Source organism: Triticum aestivum, chromosome 2D (genome assembly GCF_018294505.1).
Source record: "Triticum aestivum cultivar Chinese Spring chromosome 2D, IWGSC CS RefSeq v2.1, whole genome shotgun sequence".
Classification (NCBI taxonomy): Eukaryota; Viridiplantae; Streptophyta; class Magnoliopsida; order Poales; family Poaceae; genus Triticum; species Triticum aestivum.
Window position 1 is genome coordinate 125,416,492 of NC_057799.1, and position 24,300 is coordinate 125,440,791.

General features: G+C 49.0%; 1 protein-coding gene and 9 non-coding genes across 10 annotated transcripts; all 10 read left to right on the forward strand.

Moving 5' to 3' along the window:
* The first annotated feature begins 13,535 nt into the window (after positions 1 to 13,535).
* On the forward strand, positions 13,536 to 15,890 carry LOC123052121 (40S ribosomal protein S3-3). Its single transcript, XM_044475215.1, has 6 exons — positions 13,536 to 13,786; positions 13,872 to 14,019; positions 14,123 to 14,294; positions 15,201 to 15,255; positions 15,340 to 15,471; positions 15,569 to 15,890. Exons 1-6 carry the CDS (start codon positions 13,757 to 13,759, stop codon positions 15,722 to 15,724), a joined length of 693 nt encoding a protein of 230 aa, XP_044331150.1. The 5' UTR covers positions 13,536 to 13,756; the 3' UTR covers positions 15,725 to 15,890.
* Positions 15,891 to 16,284: 394 nt separating this feature from the next.
* Positions 16,285 to 16,428, forward strand: LOC123056380 (small nucleolar RNA snoR135). Its single transcript, XR_006426762.1, has one exon. It is a non-coding gene; the product is annotated as a small nucleolar RNA snoR135 (small nucleolar RNA).
* Positions 16,429 to 16,500: 72 nt separating this feature from the next.
* Positions 16,501 to 16,645, forward strand: LOC123056379 (small nucleolar RNA snoR135). The gene has a single exon (XR_006426761.1). It is a non-coding gene; the product is annotated as a small nucleolar RNA snoR135 (small nucleolar RNA).
* Positions 16,646 to 16,690: 45 nt separating this feature from the next.
* On the forward strand, positions 16,691 to 16,834 carry LOC123056381 (small nucleolar RNA snoR135). The gene has a single exon (XR_006426763.1). It is a non-coding gene; the product is annotated as a small nucleolar RNA snoR135 (small nucleolar RNA).
* Positions 16,835 to 17,152: 318 nt separating this feature from the next.
* LOC123056271 (small nucleolar RNA SNORD96 family) lies at positions 17,153 to 17,244 on the forward strand. The gene has a single exon (XR_006426701.1). It is a non-coding gene; the product is annotated as a small nucleolar RNA SNORD96 family (small nucleolar RNA).
* Positions 17,245 to 17,406: 162 nt separating this feature from the next.
* Positions 17,407 to 17,498, forward strand: LOC123056272 (small nucleolar RNA SNORD96 family). The gene has a single exon (XR_006426702.1). It is a non-coding gene; the product is annotated as a small nucleolar RNA SNORD96 family (small nucleolar RNA).
* A 97-nt stretch (positions 17,499 to 17,595) lies between these two features.
* LOC123056378 (small nucleolar RNA snoR118) lies at positions 17,596 to 17,683 on the forward strand. The gene has a single exon (XR_006426760.1). It is a non-coding gene; the product is annotated as a small nucleolar RNA snoR118 (small nucleolar RNA).
* A 389-nt stretch (positions 17,684 to 18,072) lies between these two features.
* Positions 18,073 to 18,168, forward strand: LOC123056352 (small nucleolar RNA Z43). The gene has a single exon (XR_006426742.1). It is a non-coding gene; the product is annotated as a small nucleolar RNA Z43 (small nucleolar RNA).
* Positions 18,169 to 18,392: 224 nt separating this feature from the next.
* On the forward strand, positions 18,393 to 18,486 carry LOC123056312 (small nucleolar RNA snR60/Z15/Z230/Z193/J17). The gene has a single exon (XR_006426736.1). It is a non-coding gene; the product is annotated as a small nucleolar RNA snR60/Z15/Z230/Z193/J17 (small nucleolar RNA).
* A 781-nt stretch (positions 18,487 to 19,267) lies between these two features.
* LOC123056305 (small nucleolar RNA R16) lies at positions 19,268 to 19,355 on the forward strand. Its single transcript, XR_006426729.1, has one exon. It is a non-coding gene; the product is annotated as a small nucleolar RNA R16 (small nucleolar RNA).
* Positions 19,356 to 24,300: the final 4,945 nt, after the last annotated feature.

Sequence of the window (24,300 nt, forward strand, 5' to 3'; positions counted from 1 at the left end):
CCAGCCACGGGGAGAGGGCGACTCCTGCAACGGGCCAGCTCCGGCGAGCCGGTCCGGCCTGGCAGGGCTGCGCAACCGCAGCAGACCCAGGAGGGGTCCGTGCGCCAGACAAGGGCCGCGGCGGCGAGGAAGTTGGTGAAGGCCGCAGTGGCGAAGAAGAAAGCAACTGACTCTTCTTTGTCCAAGCGTGTTCAGACTCCACCTTCTTCCCCTCCTCCGGCAGACGTCGATGCGGAGGTCGTCTTCGACTTCGGGTCCCTCAACCCAAGGAGGAAGAGGAAGGCAGCAGAGGAGGAGGTGGAGGATGAGTAAGCGTCTTGCTCCCCTTTTTTCTTATCTCCGTCTCCTCAGACTGTGCCGCTTATCTTAACTTGTTTTCATCTTCGCAAGGACGCGGAGACGCTGGCCCAAAGGGTGAAGAGGGACAGGTCCTCGGCGGGCGGCCAGCCCCCGGCAGGCGCTTCCGGTACACCGCTGGTGGTGTTGAGCTGCCCGGACAGCAGCCCCCGACACAGCCCCAGCGTAAGCTCGTCACTCGCCCCTTGTCAACGTGTGTTGGGGGTACGATCCCTCGGTGCTGACCTTGCCGTGATTGCAGGAGGAGGACAGCAGCAGGAGGAGCCACTAAGGGCCACCCCCAACATGCCGCCCCCATCGACCACGCCGCCCCGAGGGGCGTCCTCGGCAAGGTCGCCAAGCACCGAGCCCATGCACACGGAGGAGGAGGAGGAGGCAAACTTGGGCGCTGATGGCTTCACCTCGGCGCTAGATATTGGCGGGGAGGGGGCCTCTTCTTCCCAGCCTGGCACGGGTAAGTCACTCGCCTTCCACCCCTGTTCTTTTTTTCTCTTTTTGAATCTTGGTCTTGGCTTCGCCTCATCCTCTTCTTGATATCCAGATCCTCCCTTGGTGGACCAGGAGGACGTAGACACCGTCATCGAAGATGTCGCCAAGGCCGCCAAGGCGGAGGCCGGGAAGATCGCCGCCGAGGAGGCCGCCAAGGGCGCTGCTGAGGACGCCGCCAAGGGGTCTGCCGGGGAGCCCGGCAGGGCTGCTGCCGAGGAGGTCGACAAGGGGCCCGCCGGGGAGGCCGGCAAGGCCGCTGCCGAGGAGAAGGTGGTTGACGACCAACTTCCTCCTCCACTGCCTCTGGCTCGGGCAGGTACCTGAGGGTGAGCGACGACCTGTTCGTCCACCTCCCGGGAACGGCGAGCACCGAGGCGCCCATCGAGGGGGAGGTGTTTGATAACGAAGTGCTCGCCGCCGCTGGGCTTGAGGTCGTTAACGAGCCGAGTGCCGGTGGTGGCGGTTCCCAGGAAGAGCGGCTCCTCCAGGCCATGAGCGCCAACTTCCAGAAGCTCCAGGTGCTTCACCATGCCCGCCTGGACAAGGCCAAGTCCAGGATGGCAGTGGTGGACAAGGCGGAGGTGGACCTCGAGAAGTGTGTTACTGAGGCGCAGGCTTGGTTCCGCCAGGCCCATAAAGACCCGAAGGCCGCCCAGGACGTGCTGACCGAGCGCCAGCTGAAGCTTGTCATGAAGCAGGCCGACATCAAGAAGGCCCAGGAACTGCCGAAGCAGGAGGCCGCCCAGGCCGAGGCTGCTCAGCACCAGCAGCAGGCCACGCTAAACTCCCAGGAGGAGGACCTTGCCGCGCGGGAGGAGAAGCTCGCTGTGACACTCTGCGGCAAGGATGAGGAGGTCGAGAAGCTTGTCCTGCAGCAGACCCAGGAGCTGGAGCAGAAACACAAGGAGGTGCTCAATGCTCAGACTCAGGCCCACGCTGGCAAGGTGAAGGAGTTGGAGGTGGAGCGGGACGAGCTGAAGAACCAGGTCCTGAAGCTGTCCAAGGAGAAGGACACGTTCAACGGCGCTCTGGTTGAGGCGCAGGGCACAATCCTCAGCAGGGCTAGGCAGCTTTCCGAGGCTAACAACTCCATCAAAGACCTCAAACTGAAGCTGGAGGGTCTCGAGGGGATGCCGTCGGAGACCAAAACCCGGGAGGAGACCCTGACCAAGGATCTGGAGGCCGAGAAGCAGCTGCGAAGGAACGATGCCGCCACCCACAAGGAATACGTGGAGGGCGAAAACCGCTGGCTCGGCCGCCTCGCCGTCGTTGCAGACTGGGCCACCAGGCAGCTGGCTACCATGGGGATGCCGGATGTGAGGTACGCCCCGGAGCCGAACTTGAGTTCCAACTGCAACCTGACCCTGTTCTTCGAGAAGGTTGTTGGTGCCCTGGAGCGGCTTCACTCCAACCGGGCGGCCTCCCTGGCCGATGAGGCCCGGAGGCTTTGCCGGGGTGCCATGACCAAGGTTCTCACCAAGGTGGCGCACTGGAATCCTGACATCGACTTTGACGCCGCGCTGGAGAGCTTGCCGGAGGATGCGGACCTCGCAGCGCTCAAGGAGCGTATCAAGCCCATCATCAGCCGCATCGATGGAATCCAGAGGGTGGAGGGCCAGCGCCGGGATTAGGCACCCCGTTTCTCATTGCCGCTGCAGGTTCATGACCAAGACAATTTCTATCTTTAGTTAGAACCGCGGCAACAACTGATGTAATATAACTCTGCAGCACTTTTGATATTATGCATGCTATCTTCCCGTTTGATCTTCCCTTGTATGTTCACCCTACGTTAATCGGGTAGGCTTGCCGACGCGTATACCCAGGCCGCGGCGCCTTAAGGACGGATCCCCAATGGCCTACCGGGTGTGCTTGCTGCCAGGCGAGCCACCTTACTGCCCTCAACGCGGCCACTCAAACTGTCGAGCTTGACTCGAGTCAGAATCGAGAGCGTTGCCCATTGCGGAAGGCTACCCTGCCGTTCTCGACGCGGCCGCTTGAGCTATTGAGCGGACTCAAAACAGAGCAAGGGCGTTGCCAATAGCGGAAGGGCCCCTTTGCGTGCAGGTTTTCCATACATAGGGCTGGACCTTCGAGGACAATAGCCTTATATATAAAGAGAAATTGCTTAAAGTTTTGCACGACTTAGCTTTTCTGTCATCGCAGGGGCGTCCATCGCATCTGCAGATGGTGCCGTCAGGCTCGGTCGTCTTCTTCCCTGGGACGACGGCCACGATGAAGCCGCTGCTCCGACCAGACCAGATTTTCACAACTGCGCCCCCTACCTGGCGCGCCAAAGATGTCGGGGGAAATCGACACCTATGGAATCACTGGGATCCCTTCTACGGTTGGCAGGCGCGGGGTTGTGCAAAGAGCGGGTCTTACAGGAAGCACACGGATCGTTTACCCAGGTTCGGCCACGAAGATGCGTAATACCCTAGTCCTGCTTTGGTGGATGTATTTGAGTGTTCTTGTGTTCTTGAGCTAGCTACGGGGTGCAACTTGCCCAAAAGATCCGAATCCTTCTCCTGGTCGCCTCGGGCCTCCTTTTATAGGGAAAAGGGGTTGCCACAGTGGCACACAGGAGGTGGAAAGGTGTATAGTGGATGACTCTATCCTCTGGCACTGCCAAACAAACGCATTTAATGCGCTGCCGACGTGCCCCTCTCACTTTATCGGGGATGGCAAGGAAGCACGTCCCAGCTGTCGCCGCCTCGCCTGGTTCCGACGCGCGTCCGAGCTGACGAGGCGTCGTGGCGCCACGTTGGCTGGCTGCTGGGCTGGCGCGGTGGTGGAGCCTTCATGAAGGCCTGCATGCCACCACGCAGGTGCTTGCTGGGTTGGTCATGGAGGCCGCCTGTCGCCACGCGGGTGCTTGCTCACCTGGTTGAGCTGGCAGCTGCATGGGGACGGCGGTGGAGCCTTGGCAGACGCGGGCCTGGTCGTGGCCCCGTAGGTGTCTTCAGCAAGGGCCTTGCCGGGGCCCCAGCAAGGGTCTTGCCGTGGCATCGTGGTCTTCCCCGGCAAGCATCTTGCCGGGGGTCTCGTGGATTTCCTCGGCTAGGATTCCGCCTAGGATCGTCGTCTTCTGGTCCTCATCTGATCTTGTGTGGGTATGATCTTGACGAAGATCTGCATGCCACCACAGAGGCGCCTTCTGAGCCTTGGTTCCAATGTAGTTGGTTGGTGGTGTTGGAACCCGTGGGCTCAAGGGTGTCCTGCTTTGCTGGCATTGGGCAAGTTGCCCCGGCAAGGGTCTTGCCGGGGGAGTCCACCTCGCCCTCTTCCTCTTTTGTGTTATCTGGTCTTGGCGTTGCCTCTAGTCGCCTTGGGCCTTCGGCTTCCCTCCTCTGCCCTGCTTAGTGTGGCCGTGGGCGCGGCTCCGACTGTCCGTGCACAAGTAAATGGGTAAAAAATGAGTGCCCCTACCTTCGTACACTGACAACAGCCCACCTGGTAAGGCAGGCCGCCAGGGCCCCCCGGCGCTGGGTGGTCCATAGCAGGCCCCGCACGCCGATCTAACTGATGGCGCACCTCCCGCCGTCGCTCGATGGTAGTTCGAGCGTCTTCCTGAGCTCGCTCTCGAAGAACTCGACGTTGATCGTAGTGGGTTCGCAGGTCAGACGACGCTGTGGAAACATTGTCACAGGCATCGGCCCGACGGGCCGATGGCTGCTGTCACGGCCGCAGGGGAGGAGAGTGCACCGTGGTCGCAGCGTCCCCGGTCCCCCCACCACCGGCATGCATTGGCTCGACATAACGTCGGCGTGAGGGTCCCATTGGGAGCGGCTCGTCTTTGTTGGCGAAGCCGACAAGGCTTCGGATGGTGGCCCTCCACTCGTCGAGTTTCTCCGTAGTGGGGGGGAGTCGAGGAGAAGTTGCACGCGTGCCAGTGCTTCTGTTCGCGTGGGCGGCGGCGAGAGCTGCATAGACCGCGACGCGCTCCGACTTCTAACTAGGTTAGAGGGGGCTCTGTCACGGTCTCGCGGTCGCACGCCGCTTCCGCCGGCATCCGAGCACGCGTGCCGGCCTGGTGCGTCCTGCGAGTGGCGCACATGGCTCTTTCCGCGGCAGCGCCTGGGTGCTCCGGCATCGCTGTGTCGTTCATCGCTCCCAGGCCGCGGCGCGGGTGCCAGCTGGGGCGCCATAGAGGTGGCCGTGCCGCCCGTGGGTAGCACGGCCCCACCCCCAGACCCAGCGGCGAGTGGCCCGTCGTCTTGGGCCCGTACGACGTCGCTCGCCCGGCTCCGCATGCCAGAGTGTCGTGGATGCTCACGGCGGCGCCTCCGGCGCCATCCGTGGCCACCCCAGGCGATTCGATCGCTATCATCCCCTTCTTCTTGGGGGCTATCGTGATGATGAAGTTGAGGCGTCGACTTCAAAACCGGATTTTCACAGCTTGCGCCCCCTACCTGGCGCGCCAAAGATGTCGGGGGAAACGACACCTATGGGATCACGAAGAATCCCTTTTGCTACGGTTGGCGGGCGCGGGGCTGTGGAAAGAGCGGGATTAGAAGATCAATGCAGGGGGATTATCCAGGTTCGGGCCGGAAGTGATGCGTAATACCCTACTCCTGCTGGTTTATGTTTATCTGGTGTTCTTGGACTAGCTACAAAGCATGCAGGGTCCAAAAAGTCTGAATCCTCTCTCAGTATGCCGCGGGCCTCCTTTTATAGTCAAAGGGGCTGCCACAATGGCACACAGGAGGTGGAAAGTTTGTACAGTAGTCGAGTCTATCTCCTGGCACCGTAGGACAAACACATTTAATGCGCTGCCGACGTGCCCTTCTTACTTTATCGGGGACGACAAGGAAGCTCGTCCCAGCTGTCGCCGCCTCGCCTGGCTTCGACGCGTGCCCGAGCTGACGAGGCGTGTAGTGCCACGCTGGCTGGCTCGCTGCTGAGTTGGCGCGGTGGCAGAGTCTTCACGAAGATCTGCATGCCACCACGCAGGTGCTTATTGAGTTGGCCTGAAAGCCGCACGTCACCACGCAGGTGCCTGCCTAGTTGGTGGGCTGGTAGCTGTGTGGGAACGGCGATGGAGCCTTGGCAGGTGGGGGCCTAGCTGCGTGTAACATCCACGATGCGGCTATATCTCCCACGTGTCGAGGCACGACTTAGAGGCATAACCGCATGGTGATTTTGTCGCAAGGAGGGTCATCTTCACACAATCCCATGTAATGAACAAGAATGGGATAAAGAGTTGGCTTACAATCGCTACTTCACACAATACATAAATAAAAACATACATCATTCAAGATACACACATAGACCGACTACGGTCAAAACCAAATGAAAAGAAGATAACCCCAAATGCTAGATCCCCGATCGTCCCAACTGGGCTCCACTACTGATCAACAGGAAACGAAACAACACAACAAACAAGATCTTCATCGAGCTCCCACTTGAGCTCGGTTGCGTCACCTGCACTGGTATCCTCGGCACCTGCAACTGTTTTGGAAGTATCTGTGAGTCACGAGGACTCAGCAATCTTACACTGACGAGATCAAGACTATTTAAGCTTATGGGTAGGAGAAGGTAGTGAGGTGGAGCTGCAGCAAGCACTAAGCATATATGATGGCTAAACATACGCAAATAAGAGCGAGAAGAGGAGCAACAGAACGGTCGTCAACTAGTAATGATCAAGAAGTGATCCTGAACTCCTACTTACGTCAAACAGAACCCAAAAGCCGTGTTCTCTTCCTGGACTCCGCCGAAAAGAGACCATCACGACTACACACGCGGTTGATGCATTTTAATTAAGTCGAGTGTCAAGTTCTCTACAACCGGATATTAACAAATTCCCATCTGCCACATAACCGCGGGCACGGCTCTCGAAAGTTTATACCCTGCAGGGGTGTTCCAACTTAGCCCGTTATAAGCTCTCACGGTCAACGAAGGATAAACCTTCTCCCGGGAAGACCTGATCAGTCTCAGAATCCCGGTTTACAAGACATTTCGACAATGGTAAAACAAGACCAGCAAAGCCGCCCGGTGTGCCGACAAATCCTGATAGGAGCTGCACATATCTCGTTCTCAGGGCAACACCGGATGAGACTAGCTACGAGTAAAACCAGCCCTCAAGTTTCCCCAAGGTGGCCCCGCAGGCAGCTCGGTTCGGACCAACACTCGAAGGAGCACTGGCCCGGGGGGTCTAAAATAAAGATGACCCTTGAGTCTGCAGAACCCAAGGGAAAAGGGGATAGGTGGTAGCAAATGGTAAAACCAAGGTTGGGCCTTGCTGGAGGAGTTTTATTCAAAGCGAACTGTCAAGGGGGTCCCATAAATCACCCAACCGCGTAAGGAACGCAAAATCAAGGAACATAACACCAGTATGACGGGAACTAGGGCGGCAAGAGTGGAACAAAACACCAGGCATAAGGCCGAGCCTTCCACCCTTTACCAAGTATATAGATGCATTAATTAAATAAGAGATATTGTGATATCCCAACATATCCATGTTCCAACATGGAACAAACTTCATCTTCACCTGCAACTAGCAACGCTATAAGAGGGGCTGAGCAAAAGCGGTAACATAGCCAAACAACGGTTTGCTAGGAAAGGTGGGTTAGAGGCTTGACATGGCAATATGAGAGGCATGATATAGCAAGTGGTAGGTAGCGCAAGCATAGCGATAGAGCGAACAACTAGCAAAGCAAAGATAGAAGTGATTTCGAGGGTATGGTCATCTTGCCTGAAATCCCGCTAGGAAGAAGAACGAGTCCATGAAGAAGACAAACGGATGTAGTCGAATGAATCCTCACAACTCCGGAACGAAACCGAAGCTAACGAGAGAAGCAACCCGGAAAGAAACAAACAACATAGTAAACAACCATCACAGAAACATGGCATGATGCACAATCAAGTATGATGCATGTCCGGTCTAATGATTCATGGCATGGCAAATGCAACAAACAACACTACAAATTAAGTGGAGCTCAATATGCAATGAGTTGCATATTGACGAAACACCACATCAATTATTTAGTTCTCTCTCATTTATGTACCCAACAATATTAAATGTTGATTAACATGGCAAGAGGTGAGACATAAGTAAACTACACATTTTAGGCAATTTAAATGTGGCCGGAATGACAAACAACAATTTCGGAAAATCCCCATATGCATATTTCGAATTTGCTACTGTTCTGCCCCAAACACAATCTTAATGTTGTTAAACAGCAAAATAAAGTACACCATGTTAAACTAGGCATTTTTCTACCCCATTTACATATAAAGTTTATTAAATTCGGAGTTACGGTTAAATAGTTATGAAATAAATCATTTTAACATGGCATTTGAGCAAATTTAATCAAACAACAATTTAAACATTTCAAACATGGATGAAAGCAGCATATTATGTAACTAGAAGAAATTCTGAGCATTTAACATATATAAATTATTACATATGAAGCATGGTTAATTAGTTATTAGATGCATGAACATTAGGGGGTTTTCTATAAAACAGCAACTCCTCGGTTAATTAGCAAATCGTTCCGTGAAAAAAAACATGGATGGGCTGAATCTGGCTGGCCCAACATGCACAGGAGAGGGCTGCTCACCCATGGGCTCGGCCCAGTCGGTGGAAGAGGATGCAGGCCGGCTGGCTTGGCGCTGGGCCTCTCGGTCTGGCGAAGGGGACACGGGCCAGCGTGCGAAGCAGAGGGACGAGCGGTCGAGGCAGAGGCGCGGTCAACGCGAGAGCCTGGCGAGCGAGCTGCTTCTCGTTACTGAAGAACAAAGGCAGCAGCAGGTTCCTGACGACGGCGGCTGGGCGCGATGGACTTCAGCGATGTGGGCGCAAGGAACGGAGGGAGTGCGGCGAGATGGGGCCTACAGGCGGCGGACGGCGGCGAGGATCCACCGGATCTGACGAGGGGAGCCGGTTCCTGATGGTGGGAGTCGAACAGGACGACGGCGACTCGGCTCCTGTGAAGAAATACAGAGAGAGAACGAATTCAGAGAGGAGAGACAGGGAGAGGAAACGGGAAAGAAAAGGAGGAGCTAGGGCGACCTAGTAGCTCCCATGCGATAGCGGCGCCGTCCTCCGGTGACCACGCAGCAGCGGTCGTCGGAACCAGGAGGTGGGCGAGCTCGGAGGCCTTCGCGCGCCATGGTTCCTGCAGGTCGAGAGAGAGGGGCGCGTGAAGGAAGGAGGAAGTGGAGCAGGGGAAGAAGAAGGAAGACAGGGGCACGGGGCTGGCCTGGTGGTGCTGCTGCGGTGGCGCTCGACGGCAGCGGAAGGGCGGCTGCGCTCCGGTGGTTTGGACGCCGGTGACGTGACGACGGGCGAGGACGATGGGGGACGAGGCAGGGCTCGGGCAGGAGAAGCCCTCCTGCTCGAGGGGCTTGGCCTCGGGCGCGATGGGCGGCAGCGAGGTGGATCGAAGGGGAAGCTTCGGGGCCTGGCTGTCGATGCAGAGGAGCGGGACGACGCAGCGGTTGGAGAAGCTCGGGCATGAGCAGGGGATCGAGCCCCTGGCTCTCTCCTGCGGGTGTTTTTGTCGCTGGTTGGTGGATTGAGGGGAGATGGTTGTGGAAAGGCTGCGAGTGGATCGGGGAAGATCCCGAGGAAGAGAGGCGAGTGCGGCGGCGGCAGGGACAAATCCCCTGGATTTTAGGGTTGGGTCAAATTAGGCATGGGGTAGTTGTTTAAATAGGCAGGGCAGAAAACAGAGGGGGGTTTAGGGGCGTCCGATTATAATCGGGCGGTCGTAAATAAATAGGTTAGGTAGCCCGAAGAATAAAACGGAGATGTTTTATAGATGTTAGGAGATGATCTGAATGCAACGGTGATGACTGAGCGGATCGGGATCGGGACACTTCCGGATGCGCGCAAGGGGTGGTCTGAGAGGGGTCGACAAAGACAAAGTGTCTGACAAAAGGCCCCGGAGAAGACAAGAGAGAAAACGAGGAGCAACGTTGCAAGTGAGGTTGGTCTCGAAACGGTCAACGAACACAAGGGGGAACGCGGCAACTATGAGCGGATGCAAGTTTTATGAAAACATGCGGATGCAATGCGATGATGAATGCAACAAACAAAAATAAAACACACGGCAAACACGAAATATATGGAAGTCTTTTGGATTGTCGGTCTCGGGGCGTCACACTGCGGCCCCGCAGATGTCCCCGACAAGGGTCTTGCCGGGGCCCCGGCAAGAGCCTTGCCGGGGCCTCCTTCTTCTGGTTCTCATCTAGTATTATATGTTCTTGGTCTTCACAAAGATCTGCATGCCACCATGCAGGCGCCTCCCGAGCCTGGGTTCCAATGTGGTCGATGGTGTCAGAACTCTTAGGCTCAAGGGTGGCAGCACTGCTGGTGTTGGGCAAGTTGCCCCGGCAAGGCTCTTGCCGGGGCTATGTAAGCTGCCCTGGCAAGGCTCTTGCCGGGAAGAGCCCACCTTGTCCCTTCGCTCTTTGTGCCTCTGTCTTGGCGTTGGTCTGATCGTCTTGTGTCTTGCTTCATTTGCCCCGCCAAGCGTGACTGTGGGCGTGTGGCTGCGTCTGCCCGCGCACAAGTAAAGGGGTACAAATAAGACCTCTCCTTTTGTACACCGACATTCACAAAATGATCACTAAAGAAAAAAGTATCATCGCTTAAATAATAAAAATGCCATCCTTTGAATATATTTTTGCCATACTATCTACACTAAACTACCATGGTCTAATTAATAAAAATTTGTCATCGTTTAAATAATAAATATACCATAGTATAAATAACAAAAATGCCATGCTACCTACACTAACCTACCAGAAATTCCCATGGTCTAGCAAAAAAAAAGTGCCATGCTACCCTGGTAATATAAACATGGCAATTTTTGGAAATTTGTTATTGGGGAAAAAGGCAAAATTTAGAGAAACCAAGCCAACTTGTTTTGACATGGCAATTGGGAGTTTTTCAAAATTTCTAAGTTTTGACTTTGAGTATTACACAAAAGATGGCAATATGTAGAGAGAAAAAACCTTTTCTCATGAGGACATGGAAAATAGAATATATTTAATTCCATGTACACACTTATGACATTTTTTTTCCATGGTCTAAATAATATAAATGACATGGTACAAGATAAGAAAATTGTCATTGCTTAGATAATAAAAATGATATCCTTTGAATAATAAAATTGGCATGCTAGCTACACTAAAACTACAACGGTCCAATTAATAAAACTGCCATCGTTTAAATATTAAAAATGCCATAGTATAAATAATAAAAGTGCCATGACCTACACTAGACCTATCATGGTTTAATTGATGAAAATTTGCCATTGTCTAACGAATAAAAGTGACATGCTAGCTTCATGTGAACATGACAAAAAATAGGAATTTTGTTATTTTTGAAAAAAATGGCAAATTTAGAGAAACCATAACAATTTGTTTGACATGTCAATTTTGGAGGGGGAGACAATCTAAGAAAAGTTTCGTAGGTGGCATTATACAAGGGACACACATTTGTTGTGCATGGAAAAAGTAACTCAATATTGCCAATGACAACATTTTCAAAGAGATAAATATTGTTGTGCATGGCAGAAAATGTATATAAAAATTTTCAATGACACATTTTGCCAGGGGGCGGAACATTGTTGTGCTAAATAAAAATGTAGTGATAATACAAATGTTGTTGGCAAAATTTGTTCTACACTTCATGGCAGCTTTGGGAAAAACTTTGTTTTGCCATGGTACCCACAATAAAGCCACCATGGCCTAATTAATATTATTTTCATGTTGTAATAAATAATTTTGACGTGCTCTAAAACAAAGTTGTCACGGTATACATACAAAAATAAACCTACCATGGACTAGTTAATAAAAATCATAATAAAAATTGCCATGTTACCCTCCACATGGTTTACATGGCAAAAATATATTATGTTTCTCCGCCATGACACCCTACACATGCATTTCGCCGTCTTATTTAGAATAAATATGCTTTTGATACAACATATCAGAAATTGATGACAACGAATTGATTATGTTTCTCTGTTATGGCGAACAGACATGCCATGTTTTTGCTATGGGAAACTTAAAAATATGTTATAAGACAATTTCAAAACTTGCCATCTGATCAATACAAAAAATCTCTAAAAATGCCATGGACTAAACAACAACTTCCTAAGATTTTACAACAATTTTTATAATCAACTATATGTTGAACAGTTCTATACCATGACAAAATGATGTTTTGACTTAAGTTGTCAACCATAAAAATCTAAACATGCCAAAGCACGACAAACTATGTTTGCCATCACTTCCACCCACAAACAATGGCATGATATTGATAACACTTTAAGTAAACAAAATTTTCAATTGTCGTGGGGTTGGGAGCATATAACTTAATTTTGCCACTGGACAGATTTGGAAAATGACCGTGTCAGGAATTTCAGAATGTGCACGTCGGTGGAGAGGGCTGACGTAGGAAGTCCCGGGGGGAGGCGTCCGACGACTAAGAGACGAGAGGGGAGATGTGATAAGAATGGAGAGCGACGGGAAGAAGGAGGTCATTCGCCGAACTCTTGAATGCTTTAAGATTCGTGCATTGCATCTGATGACATGACGTTGGGGATGTAAAAAAATCAGATATTCCCGAGATAACATTTTCACTTCAAAAAGTCTAACGCCCACACCTGTGGGCGTTTGCATCTCGCCCACACGCGTGGATCCGCGTCCGTTTGTTAGCGCAAGAATCTTAACATGTCTCTAGTGCCATGTAGGACTGGGCTGGTGTGTGGGCATTCATCCGGTCGCCCACACGGCCGTTTCACCACACGGGAGGGCTCGTGTGTGGGCGTTCAGCAGTTCGCCCACACGCCACTTTCCACTCACGCACAAGAGCTGGTGTGTGGGCATTTGCCATCTCGCCCACACGCCCGTCTCATCTCCCACACCCAAGTTGCCACTTGCCATGTGTTTTGCATACATGGCAACTGCCCTAGTGTGCTTTATAAGCAGGTGGCAACTCTCTTTTTTTTACTCGAACATGTCAGTTGCCATGTATTTTTGCAGGGTACACAGCAACTGCCCTGGTGTGCTTGTAAGCAGATGGCAACTTTTTTTTTTGCCCGAACATGTTGTTTTGTCATGTCTTTTTGTAGCACTACACGGCAACTGCCTAGTGTTAGTAGGTGGCAACTCCTAAGGTTTTCAAATCATGGCAACAGTAGTAAACCAGACCATACATGTCAACTGCCCAGTGGTAAACCAGACCATACATGGCAACTGCCTAGTGGTAAACCAGACCATACATGGCAACAGCCGCAGTTGCCCAAAAATGGCATCTGAAACTTTTGACATTAGATGGCAACTGTAGTTGAGCAACCATGGCAACTGTAGTTGTCCGACATGGCAACCGAAGTTCAGCGACATGGCAACTGCAGTTAAAACGAACATGGACGAGGGTCTGGACCATGGCAACTGCGGGACGCGCGGTGACTGTCACGCGGGGCGTGCGGGACCACGAGGTACGAGGCCTGACGTACGGGGCGTGCAGGCGTTATCTATTTCGCCAACACGCACGCGTGTGAGAGGGACCGGGAAGAAAAAAAAAGTGTGTGAGCATTACTTGTTTTGCCCACACGTAGATGCGTGAGCTGTTTTTTCTCCATGCCACACGAGGCGTGCGGCACAACCACCCGATACATCACACATATGGCAGTTATCGGTGTCCTTTCACTTTTAAGGGCGCGTGTGATGTGCATTTTGGACAATCGGCGCGCCGATAGCAAGGGAACTGCCCAGACTGGGCGGCGGCCCGGTAGGCCACGGCGGCCCGACCGGCCTAAACATTTGCAGCAAAACCCTAAGCCCGATCGATCTATTATATATTCGCAGTCGCTCCACAACATTTCCATCCAAACCTAGGGTTTATCTTCCGCCGCCGCCGCCGCAAAATCATCTCCCTCCCCCTCGCTTCTCCAACATGGCTCTTCAGATCAGCAAGAAGCGGAAGGTACGGGACCGAGCCCTCTCCCTTCTCGATCCCCAGCTTGATTAGCACGACATGTAGATTCTTACGCGCGGTTGCTCGCTCGCAGTTCGTCGCCGACGGCGTGTTCCTGGCCGAGCTGAACGAGATGCTGACCCGCGAGCTCGGGGAGGACGGCTTCGCCGGCGTCGAGATCCGGGTCACCCCCATGCGCACCGAGATCATCATCCGCGCCACCCGCACCCAGAACGTCCTCGGTACGTGCATTTCCCGAGCGCAAGCATCCCGTGCCTTCCTATTGTTTTCGACGCCGGATCTGAGATCTTGTTGCTCCGGTGGCTGGCGCTGTTTGGCGTTCAGGCGAGAAGGGCAGGAGGATAAGGGAGCTGACGTCGGTGGTGCAGAAGCGCTTCAACTTTCCGGACGGCGGCGTGGAGCTCTACGCCGAGAAGGTCCTGAACCGCGGCCTCTGCGCCGTCGCTCAGGCTGAGTCCCTCCGCTACAAGCTGCTTGGTGGCCTCGCCGTCCGAAGGTTATTCCCGAACCCACAACACGCTCTGGAACTAGTATTAATTACATGTATGAGTAGCGTACTACCATGTCATCTTCACAACATGTCTGGCTCATTAACGCCGGACTTGTGTTCGATGGTGACAGAAATCAATTGTAGCCCTCCATTCCTTTCTGTAAGCAGTTGATGCATTTTGCTAATGTTTCCATTGCTTTCTGCTTTGGAGAGAACATGACCAATGAATCTTCTTGAAGTTAGGGTTCTTGTGCCGTAGTTTGCCATACGTCATCTATAAAGCAAATAGGTTATTTTATGCCAACTTTGTGTCGGAAGATGACTAAATTACCTGTGCCAACCAGGCTTCATTTGCTGAGAAGCTTTGTCTATAGTTTCTAATGCTTTCCTAACTGGTTGGCCACATTACCTATAATTGGCTTTCACAAGTCCCTTGTCAGGATATAAAATTGCTTAGCTGAATTATCTTATTGCTGTACGAGTCTTATCAATTGTTATCAGGGTGCTCTCTTTCTACTTGCTGATTGTAATTAATTGTTGCCCTCTATTGCATTTTGTAATCAGTAGATGCATGTTGCTACTAGTTTCTTCTCTGGAGAGAAGTACCAACGTATCTGGTCAGATATGTTTCTTGTGCCATTGTTCGCTTTGTCATCTATAAAGCAAATAGGTCTCTATGCCAACTTTGTGTCGGAAGATGACTAAATTACCTGTGGCAACCATGCTTCATTTGCTGGGAAGCTTTGTCTATAGGCTTCTAATGTGTTCCAAACTGGTTGTCCTCATTACCTTTTGGCTTTCGCAAATCTTTTCTTATGTTAGGGCAGGCAGTTAAAATTGCTATCTGAATGTCTTACTGTTATCAGTTGTTTGTTGGGAGCTCTTTGTCTAATTCAGTTTATGTACTTGCAGAGCATGCTATGGTGTACTCCGATTTGTCATGGAGAGTGGTGCGAAGGGCTGTGAGGTGCCTGTTCTGTTGACAGTAGTTTTTCTTGTTTTAATTCAGGCAATTTAGCTCATGTACTCATAGAGCATCCCTGATTTCTAGGTTATTGTGAGTGGGAAGCTTAGGGCACAGCGTGCCAAGTCCATGAAGTTCAAGGATGGCTATATGATCTCTTCAGGCCATCCTGTCAACCAATATATTGATGGAGCTGTGAGGCATGTTCTTCTGAGACAGGTTTGGGGCCTACTTCACATGGAAGTAGTTGCTATACATAAATGGTGTTGTTAGTTCACATAACTTAGCTGATCTTATATTTCTTATTTGCTTTCAGGGTGTGCTGGGTATCAAGGTTAAGATCATGCTTGACTGGGATCCGAAGGGGAAACAAGGACCAGCTACACCTTTACCTGACCTTGTTACCATCCACCCTCCTAAGGATGAGGATGAGTTCCTGAGACCTCTTGCAGCAGAAATTGTAGTTGCTTAAAAGTGAAAAAATTGCATTTGGCTAGGGGTATATAAGAGTTCAGGTTGACTGATGCTATGGTTTCAGATTATGTAGGTATACTTTTTATTTATGATGGATGTGTACTGGTACAAAAGGGCTTCACCTTTTTAAGTTCAATCATCAGTAACAAATCTATGCTTCCTGATTTCTTGTCGCATGGTATTGTTAGAATCCGTGGTCTGATATACAGTGATGTGTAAACCTTAGTGCTACAACTTGCTTGTTATATCTGTGTTGTCTTCTGTTTTTCATGTTATGCAAGTCAACGAACTATGATTAGTAATTCGTAGGTTCCATGATGCCAAGTTTTATGCACATCACATCTTGCAGGATAGTGTGTATCGAAAGACTGCAGTATACTTTCAGCAACAATCACTTCCTTCTCAACTAATCTGACTTCTCTGTGTTTTTTGTGTGATTCTTGTCTGTTTCCATAACAGCATAACAATACGCCTGCCTTCTCTGTTTGTCTGTGAATAATGCTTCTGAATCTATTTGCTTAGCACACGAATTTGTTTCACTTTTCCTCCCTTTTAGGCTTTGCAGGATAAGTGTGTATCAGTTAAATGCTTTTGCTATGCATTTCTTGCTGAAAGTGTTTCCTGCTATATTAATTTGCGGAAAGTGGGCAGTTGGGTTGAGCTTGATAATCTCTTTCGCCAACAATCATTTTCCTCTCATTATCCTTCCAATGGCTGCTTCGTATCTATCTGCTTTGCTTTAGAAGTTGTTTTGCCATTTTCTCCCTTGTTGGCTTTGCAGGATAAGTGTGTATCGGTTAAATGCCGTTTGATGTGCATTTCTTACTGAAAGTGTTTCCTGCTATATTAATTTGTGGAAAGTGGGCAGTTGGGTTGAGCTTGATAATCTCTTTCGCCAACAATCATTTTCCTCTCATTATATACTTCAAATGTATCTCATCGTTATTTTTATGCCCATGCTGCCTTTGCAGGATAAGTGTGTATCAGTTAAGTGCTTTTGCTGTGCATTTATTACTGAAAGTGTTTCCTGCTATATTAATTTTAGGAAAGTGGGCAGTTGGGTTGAGCTTCATGATCTCTTTCGCCAACAATCATTTTCCTCTCATTTTAAATGCATCTCATTGTTATTTCTTTGCCTTCGGTATCTGCACTCTCCCTTTGATGAAAATTTATCTTTTGAGGTCTGGTTGCAGGATTAGCAGGATTGGCACTGCACTTTAATGGTATGTACTGGCCTGTGTGGTGAAATGGGCAGTTGAGTAAATTCTCGCATGGTTTTCTCAACAATCATTTTTCTTATTTGACCTTGTTTTTTATTTTAACCTGTTGTCTGTGCATATGCAATTCTAGTGTCCAGCCCACATTGAAGTTTTGTGTTGGTTCATATTTTATCTATGTTGGGATTTCTGAGACATTTGTTCAGTTTTGGCCAGTGATGAAAAACCTATTAATCATACCATCTTTCGGGACTGATCGGTTGCTATGCGTCCATGCTGTCATTCTGCAATTCTGAGGTCAAATTGAATACTGTTTGTCTATGGTCATCCACTCTTTAATTATTGAATACCGTTTGTCTTAGTTCCTTGTCTTCCACTCTTTAATTGTTAGTGTTTTTTGGCACTCCCACAATCCTGGGGTCTTTTTGCTCATGTGGAAGAACACCATTTAATTGATTTTGCTTGGCTGGTGATGAAAAACCTTTTAATCATACCATCTTTCGGGACTGATCGGTCGCTATGCGTCCATGCTGTCTTTCTGCAATTCTGAAGCCAAATTGAACAGCTTTTGAGTGTTTAGTTGAATTGTCGTGCATTCTTCAATATGTTATTTTTTTGGACACTGCGCTACAGTTTTCAAATGTTGTGTGGTATGGATGAAGATATGCACTGGGCTCCGAGCAGCAAACATTGTTGCGTTCTGATGGAAATGCATTTGCCTAGAAAGCATTGTCTGACGTCTCCAACATTGCACTTTACAACCATTGCTGATATATTAAAGCAGCATCAGGGCTGCATTGTACCAAGGCATTGGTTCTTTGTACCATTGTCTTGCCTGCCAGATTCGGCTGTAGTCAAACCACTAAGGAAGGAAATCTGGTCGGCCTGCCAATATTAATGGGCAACCCGCTTACCAACCTTCCTACATCTCTTTATCATTTTTTCCCATTTTTTTTTTGTAAAATTTTGCAAGCACAGTAGCGGAGTGCATTAGTGCTGCCTTATCGATTATGCAGTTCTCTGGTTCTGGTATTGCTGATTGTTGTCCAGTGTATAAAGCATGCTTGGATTTTGTGTCTGGAGCATGCTTCTTTTGTGTGCTTGTCTTAAAATTTTGCATTGTGTTTGAGGATGGTGAAGATCGATATTTGGTCTTGTTCGTCGTAACTGGCATCTTCTTGCCTTGCCGACCATTCTGTTATATTACCACCCATATTCTGAGTCCTTTCTTCTAGATCAAAATGCTTTCCCCTGATTAGATACTTCTGCTGATGTGTTTTTACATGTTAAGTAGTTTGCTTCTGTTAGTGGCCAAGGATTAAACTAAATTATAGACAAGCATATGTCTGAATTTTCTTCATGTGGAACGATCTAATCTTCTCTATGAGGCCAATGTTTCCCTGAATCTTTCTTTGGAACACCTGTCATTTTCGTTAGCTATTGTTTTTTCAAGGTTGAATGATGATCACAAGTGCATAGTTCATATGATCAAATAATGATTACTTGAACAAAAATAGTCTTTCGCTCCTATCTGACAACCTTTCAACCTCAGCCCTTTTAGCTATTGTTCTTTTGCAACGTGTAGATAACACCGCCCATATTCTTAAACACTTTAGTTTAATATTTTTCTGTAATTAAATCAAACTATTAGACAATTTCTCTTCATGTGGGAAAATGAATTTGTAATTTAGGTAGAAATTTGTTTGTTTTCAGGGTTCTTTACTTTGTCCGAGTTCGGGTGAACAAGTATATGACCGACCAAAATAGTTTTAGTTTATTTGCTTCGATTTGGAGCAGTGATGAGGAAATTCACCCGACCAAAATAGTTTTAGTTTATTTGCTTGGATTTGGAGCAGTGATGAGGAAATTCACTCAGTATGATCTTTCGGATGTGATTATAAATCGCTACGTTCTTACTGAGCTCCTGTCTGTTTGCTATTTATATTTCTTCTGTTTTTATGATATGTAACTGATCTTTTGTTGTTTCATCTTTCTTGATGTTCTCTTGGTGTAAATATCTCTTGATGAGAGTACAAGCAGACGGGTGGTCTGTACTGATGCCATGTTGATATGTCTGCATCACCTGTGCTTTTTCATGTGGTTTGCATCTTGAGAGAAAACGTGAGGTTTGCCATCTCTTATTTTCTGCTGTTTTTCTATGTGCTTAGATACCGGACTCAGATCTTAGGGGTTCGCAGCTGGTGCTGATAGTCAGATGGGTCAACCCTTTGCAGCGTCCGCAATTGCTCTGGAGTCAAATGGTTTAACCAGATTTTCCGTTTCAAATGTTTTTCTCAGAAATTTGAATTCTTCTTTCTCTTCCTACTGGCAATTGATGATCAGATATCCTACACTCCCAATGGACAATTCCATGTGTGGACTAACAATCTCCGCTTATTATCTGATGCCTTGCATTAGAATGATCTAATGTCTTCTTTTTTGTTTTATATAGGGTTGCAAATGATATGATATATTCTATGCTCTCTGCACTATTATTTTGACTCTGAATTAATTTGTTTGATGGCTGTGATTGAGTGTTACCTGTGCTTCCGATAAACACGGTTGAATAAGAGGATCCAAAAAAATTCTTGTCCTTGCATTTGTGTCATCTATTTTGTACTCCCTCCGTCCCATAATTCAAGAGCGTTTTTGTCACTACACTAATGTAGAAAACGCTCTTATATTATGGGACGGAGGGAGTACATGTCTTCCACGGGTTTGGATATGTTGTGATTAATTAACGCACATATTAGTGCCAACCAACACTGTAGGATATCACACCCACTCCGTCGAGAGCATGGAAAGGCCTCGCTTCTTACTTCCTCCGCTTACTCTGATCGAACTGTCCCTTTGATGATGTACTTATATGAAAAGGACATGACGGTTTGCTAGGGGTGCCTCCACAGGAGTCAACTGTCCGCCCTAATAACGGCCAGCTTTATTATCTTTTACACTTTCCCGAATCATCGCTTGTCGTAAGAACCCGGGAAAAATATGGGTAGTGTAGCGTGTGTTTATAACTTGTGCAAACCCAGTGGGAAAATAAGAAAAAAAAAACCCTATATACATATGATCTCATGTTGATATTATCTTATTAAGAAGTTTTTATTCACTTCAAAACATGTTATCATGCATGTAGAACTCTACCAGAGAGTGAACAGCAACAACTAGAAGAGGAAGAGATCGAGACTCGCCGGTGAGATGCCTGGCCTCGTCTCAAATATATATACATCTGGAAGAGGTGTCTGGGAGGCATCCCTCATCCCTCCAGACTGGGTTGGATGCACCCCTTTGCTCTAATTAATCTACTAATTAATTCCTAACACTTTCTTCGCTTGATCGTGAGAACGGTTGCTGCTACCACCTCGTTGCCCATCGCTGCCATGGAGTCGGTGGCCTTCGTTGCCCTTGGCTCAGGCAGCCGTGCGGAGCGGTGTTTCGATCGCCTCTTCGGGCGTGCTGTCGCTGCCCTCGACTGTTGCCTAAGCTCATGGGCTTCGGCGAACCTTGGCTTCGCCACCACTCCACTGTGTTAGGCCCCCGTCGTCCTCGTCTCCTCTTCGGATGAGGAGGGCTCGTCGGCGATGTGCCGATGACTGCCGGAGAGGAGCAGGGATGCGTCGACGGCTTCCCCTCCCGTCGGCTGCATCGTGGAGGGCGTGGGGCTTGGGGTGGTGCGGGGCGGTTGGCCTTATCCGTAAACGCCCCCCCAACCCTTGTTGGCTGATGAGGCCCAGGCCCAGGCGGTTGGGGTGGCCTCGGGCTGCCCCTGTGGCTTTTTATTTTTATTTTTCTCTTTGTTTTATTAATCATTAGTATTGATTGTTGTATTTGTGCAGTTTAGATTATGTTTAGTACTATTTAGTACCTAGTTTGACTCTACTTACATTCTAGTCTAGTTCTAGATTTAATCTAGGTTAGGACTTGTGTAATTATATAATGGATTGAAAATATAAATAAAGTATCGGATTTCATTTGAGAATGACATGTCTCATGTGTTTACCACATATCAAATTCTCTTTGGACATGTTTTGCGGTTGAGATTGTTTTCTCTCGCCTATCAAACTTGCAAATCTTTGAATATTTCTCCCTCATTATATTTGGAATCACACGGTAATGAGTTGGATCTATTGCTCATGCAAACTATCCCCTCTTACTGTGAGGTCTATGTTTTGTCAGTATCGACGATTACCTTCAACGTGTATTTCCTTATATTTAAAGTGTAACATACACAAGGTATAGAAACATGCGCATCTACTGACACTGTCAGATTATGCAACCTACTACTATGAGATTTTCATGATCTTCAATGTGTTATGTTCACACAAGAGGTTGAGAATTTTTTCAAGTTATTCACTTGACCAAATTTTTGCATTCTTATTACATAACCATGATGGTCTTTAATTTACCGCCCGTAAATTGATTATCTCTGGTTCACCCATTTAGGTTGAGATGACTGCCAAAGAGTCTGAGGAGCTTGCCCTCAATAGCCACAATTACCCTACATGGGCCATGGACATCAAGATCAGTCTTGCGTTCCGTGAGATAGTACATGCAATCCAGGCCCCCGAGACTCATCCCTTGGCCGAAGCCATGCCGCTGACAGAACTGCAGAACTATGCTGCTTTTTTCATCATAAGGCACCATATTCATTCAGCTCTGAAGTCTGAGTATTTATAGGAGGAACCTCCTTGTACTTTGTTTCTGGCCCTCAAAACGAGATATGAACAGCCGAAGGTAGTAGTCCTGCCAGAAGCATTCCATAATTGGACTCATCTTCGTCTTCAAGATTTCAAGTCCATTGGTGAGTACAATCATGTGGTTCATAAGATATGTATATGTTTCAAACTGTGCTTTTGTGTGACGCCCCCGATTCAATCGTACACTAATCATGCACGCAAACGTGTACGATCAAGATTAGGGACTCATGGGAAGATATCACAACACAACTCTAAAACATAAATAAGTCATACAAGCATCATAATACAAGCCAGGGGCCTCGAGGGCTCGAATACAAGTGCTCGATCATAGACGAGTCAGCGGAAGCAACAATATCTGAGTACAGACATACGTTAAACAAGTTTGCCTTAAGAAGGCTAGCACAAACTGGGATACAGATCGAAAGAGGCGCAGGCCTCCTGCCTGGGATCCTCCTAAACTACTCCTGTTCGTCGTGAGCGGGCTGCACGTAGTAGTAGGCACCTCCGGTGTAGTAGGAGTCGTCGTCGGCGGTGGCGTCTGGCTCCTGGGCTCCAGCATCTGGTTGCGACAACCAGGTAGAAAGGAAAGGGGGAAAAGAGGGAGAAAAGCAACCGTGAGTACTCATCCAAAGTACTCGCAAGCAAGGAGCTACACTACATATGCATGGGTATATGTGTAAAGGGCCATATCGGTGGACTGAACTGCAGAATGCCAGAATAATAGGGGGATAGCTAATCCCGTCGAAGACTACGCTTCTGGCCACCTCCATCTTGCAGAATGTAGAAGAGAGTAGATGGTAAGTCCACCAAGTAGCATCGGATAGCATAATCCTACCCGGCGATCCCCTCCTCGTCGCTCTGTTAGAGAGCGATCATCGGGTTATATCTGGCACTTGGAAGGGTGTGTTTTATTAAGTATCCGGTTCTAGTTGTCATAAGGTCAAGGTACAACTCCGGGTCGTCCTTTTACCGAGGGACACGGCTATTCGAATAGATAAACTTCCCTGCAGGGGTGCACCACATAACCCAACACGCTCGATCCCATTTGGCCGGACATACTTTTCTGGGTCATGCCCGGCCGCGAAAGATCAACACGTCGCAGCCCTACCTAGGCACAACAGAGAGGTCAGCACGCCGATCTAAATCCTATGGCGCAGGGGTCTGGGCCCATCGCCCATTGCACACCTGCACGTTGTGAGGGCGGCCGGAAGCATACCTAGCCTAGTAGGCGTTCCAGTCCAATCCGGCGCGCGCCGCTCCGTCGCTGACGTCACGAAGGCTTCGGCTGATACCACGACGTCGAGTGCCCATAACTGTTCCCGCGTAGTTGGTTAGTGCGTATAGGCAGTGGCCAGACTCAGATCAAATACCAAGATCTCGTTAAGCGTGTTATTTTTAAGTATCCGCGGACGCCGACCAGGGCCAGGCCCACCTCTCTCCTAGGTGGTCTCAACCTGCCCTGTCGCTCCGCCACAAAGTAACAGTCGGGGGCCGTCAGGAACCCAGGCCCACCTCTACCGGTATGGAGCCACCTGTCCTTTCAGCCCCCTCATCAGAATCACTTGCGGGTACTCAACGAGCTGACCCGACTTTAGTCACCACATGTGTCATGTATATAAAGTATATAGTATATACCCGTGATCACCTCCCTAGTGATCACGGCCCGATAGTATAGCATGGCAGACAGACAAGAGTGTAGGGCCACTGATGAAACACTAGCATCCTATACTAAGCAGTAGGATAGCAGGTAAGGGTAACAACTGTAGCAACAATGACAGGCTATGCAGCAGAATAGGATTAACCGAAAGCAGTAACATGCTACACTCTTCTAATGCAAGCAGTATGGAGAAGAATAGGCGATATCTGGTGATCAGGGGGGGGGGCTTGCCTGGTTGCTCTGGCAAGAAGAAGGGGTCGTCGTCGATGTAGCCGATCATAGGGGTATCGGCAACGGTCTCGGAGCCTACCGGAAAGAAGTAACGGAGGGGGAACACAATAAATAACAGAGCAGTCAAATGTAACACAAAGCAAGACGCGGCAATAAGTTGTGCTAGGGGTGACGTAACGCAGGGATATGTGATACCAGCGAAGGGGGGAAACATCCGGGAAAGTATCCCCGGTGTTTCGCGTTTTCGGGCAGATGAACCGGAGGGGGAAAGTTGCGTGTTCGCTATGCTAGGGATGTGTGGCGGACGAACGAACTGCGTATTTGGATTCATCTCGTCGTTCTGAGCAACTTTCATGTACAAAGTATTGTCATCCGAGTTACGGATTATTATATATTAATTTCTAAAGTTTTAGTTCATTTTCTAAATTATTTTAATTCAAAAACGTTTATTGCGTCATCATGACGTCAGCGGTCAGCGTTGACCGCTGACCGGTCAAACAGGTGGGGCCCATCTGTCATTGACTGTTTACCTAATCAGATAATTAAGGCTAATTAACAGTGTTAACTAGATTAACTAACAAGTTTAACTAAGTTAATTAATTATCTTAATTAATTAATTATTATTTTTACTATTATATTTATTCTTTTTTTTCTCTTTTTTAAAGTTCAAGGGGGGTGGGGCCTGCCTGTCATTGGCCCCAAGGGGCCTAGCTGGTTCAATGGTTCGGGCGCTGGAGCGGGCAACGGGCGCCTGGGCGCGCGCTCGCCG

Coding starts and splice junctions, on each gene's coding strand:
- LOC123052121 (XM_044475215.1), top strand. CDS start 13,757: ATGGCTCTTCAGATCAGCAAGAAGCGGAAG. Junction 14,295..15,200: donor GGTGGCCTCGCCGTCCGAAG/GTTATTCCCGAA, acceptor ATGTACTTGCAG/AGCATGCTATGGTGTACTCC. Junction 15,472..15,568: donor GGCATGTTCTTCTGAGACAG/GTTTGGGGCCTA, acceptor ATTTGCTTTCAG/GGTGTGCTGGGTATCAAGGT.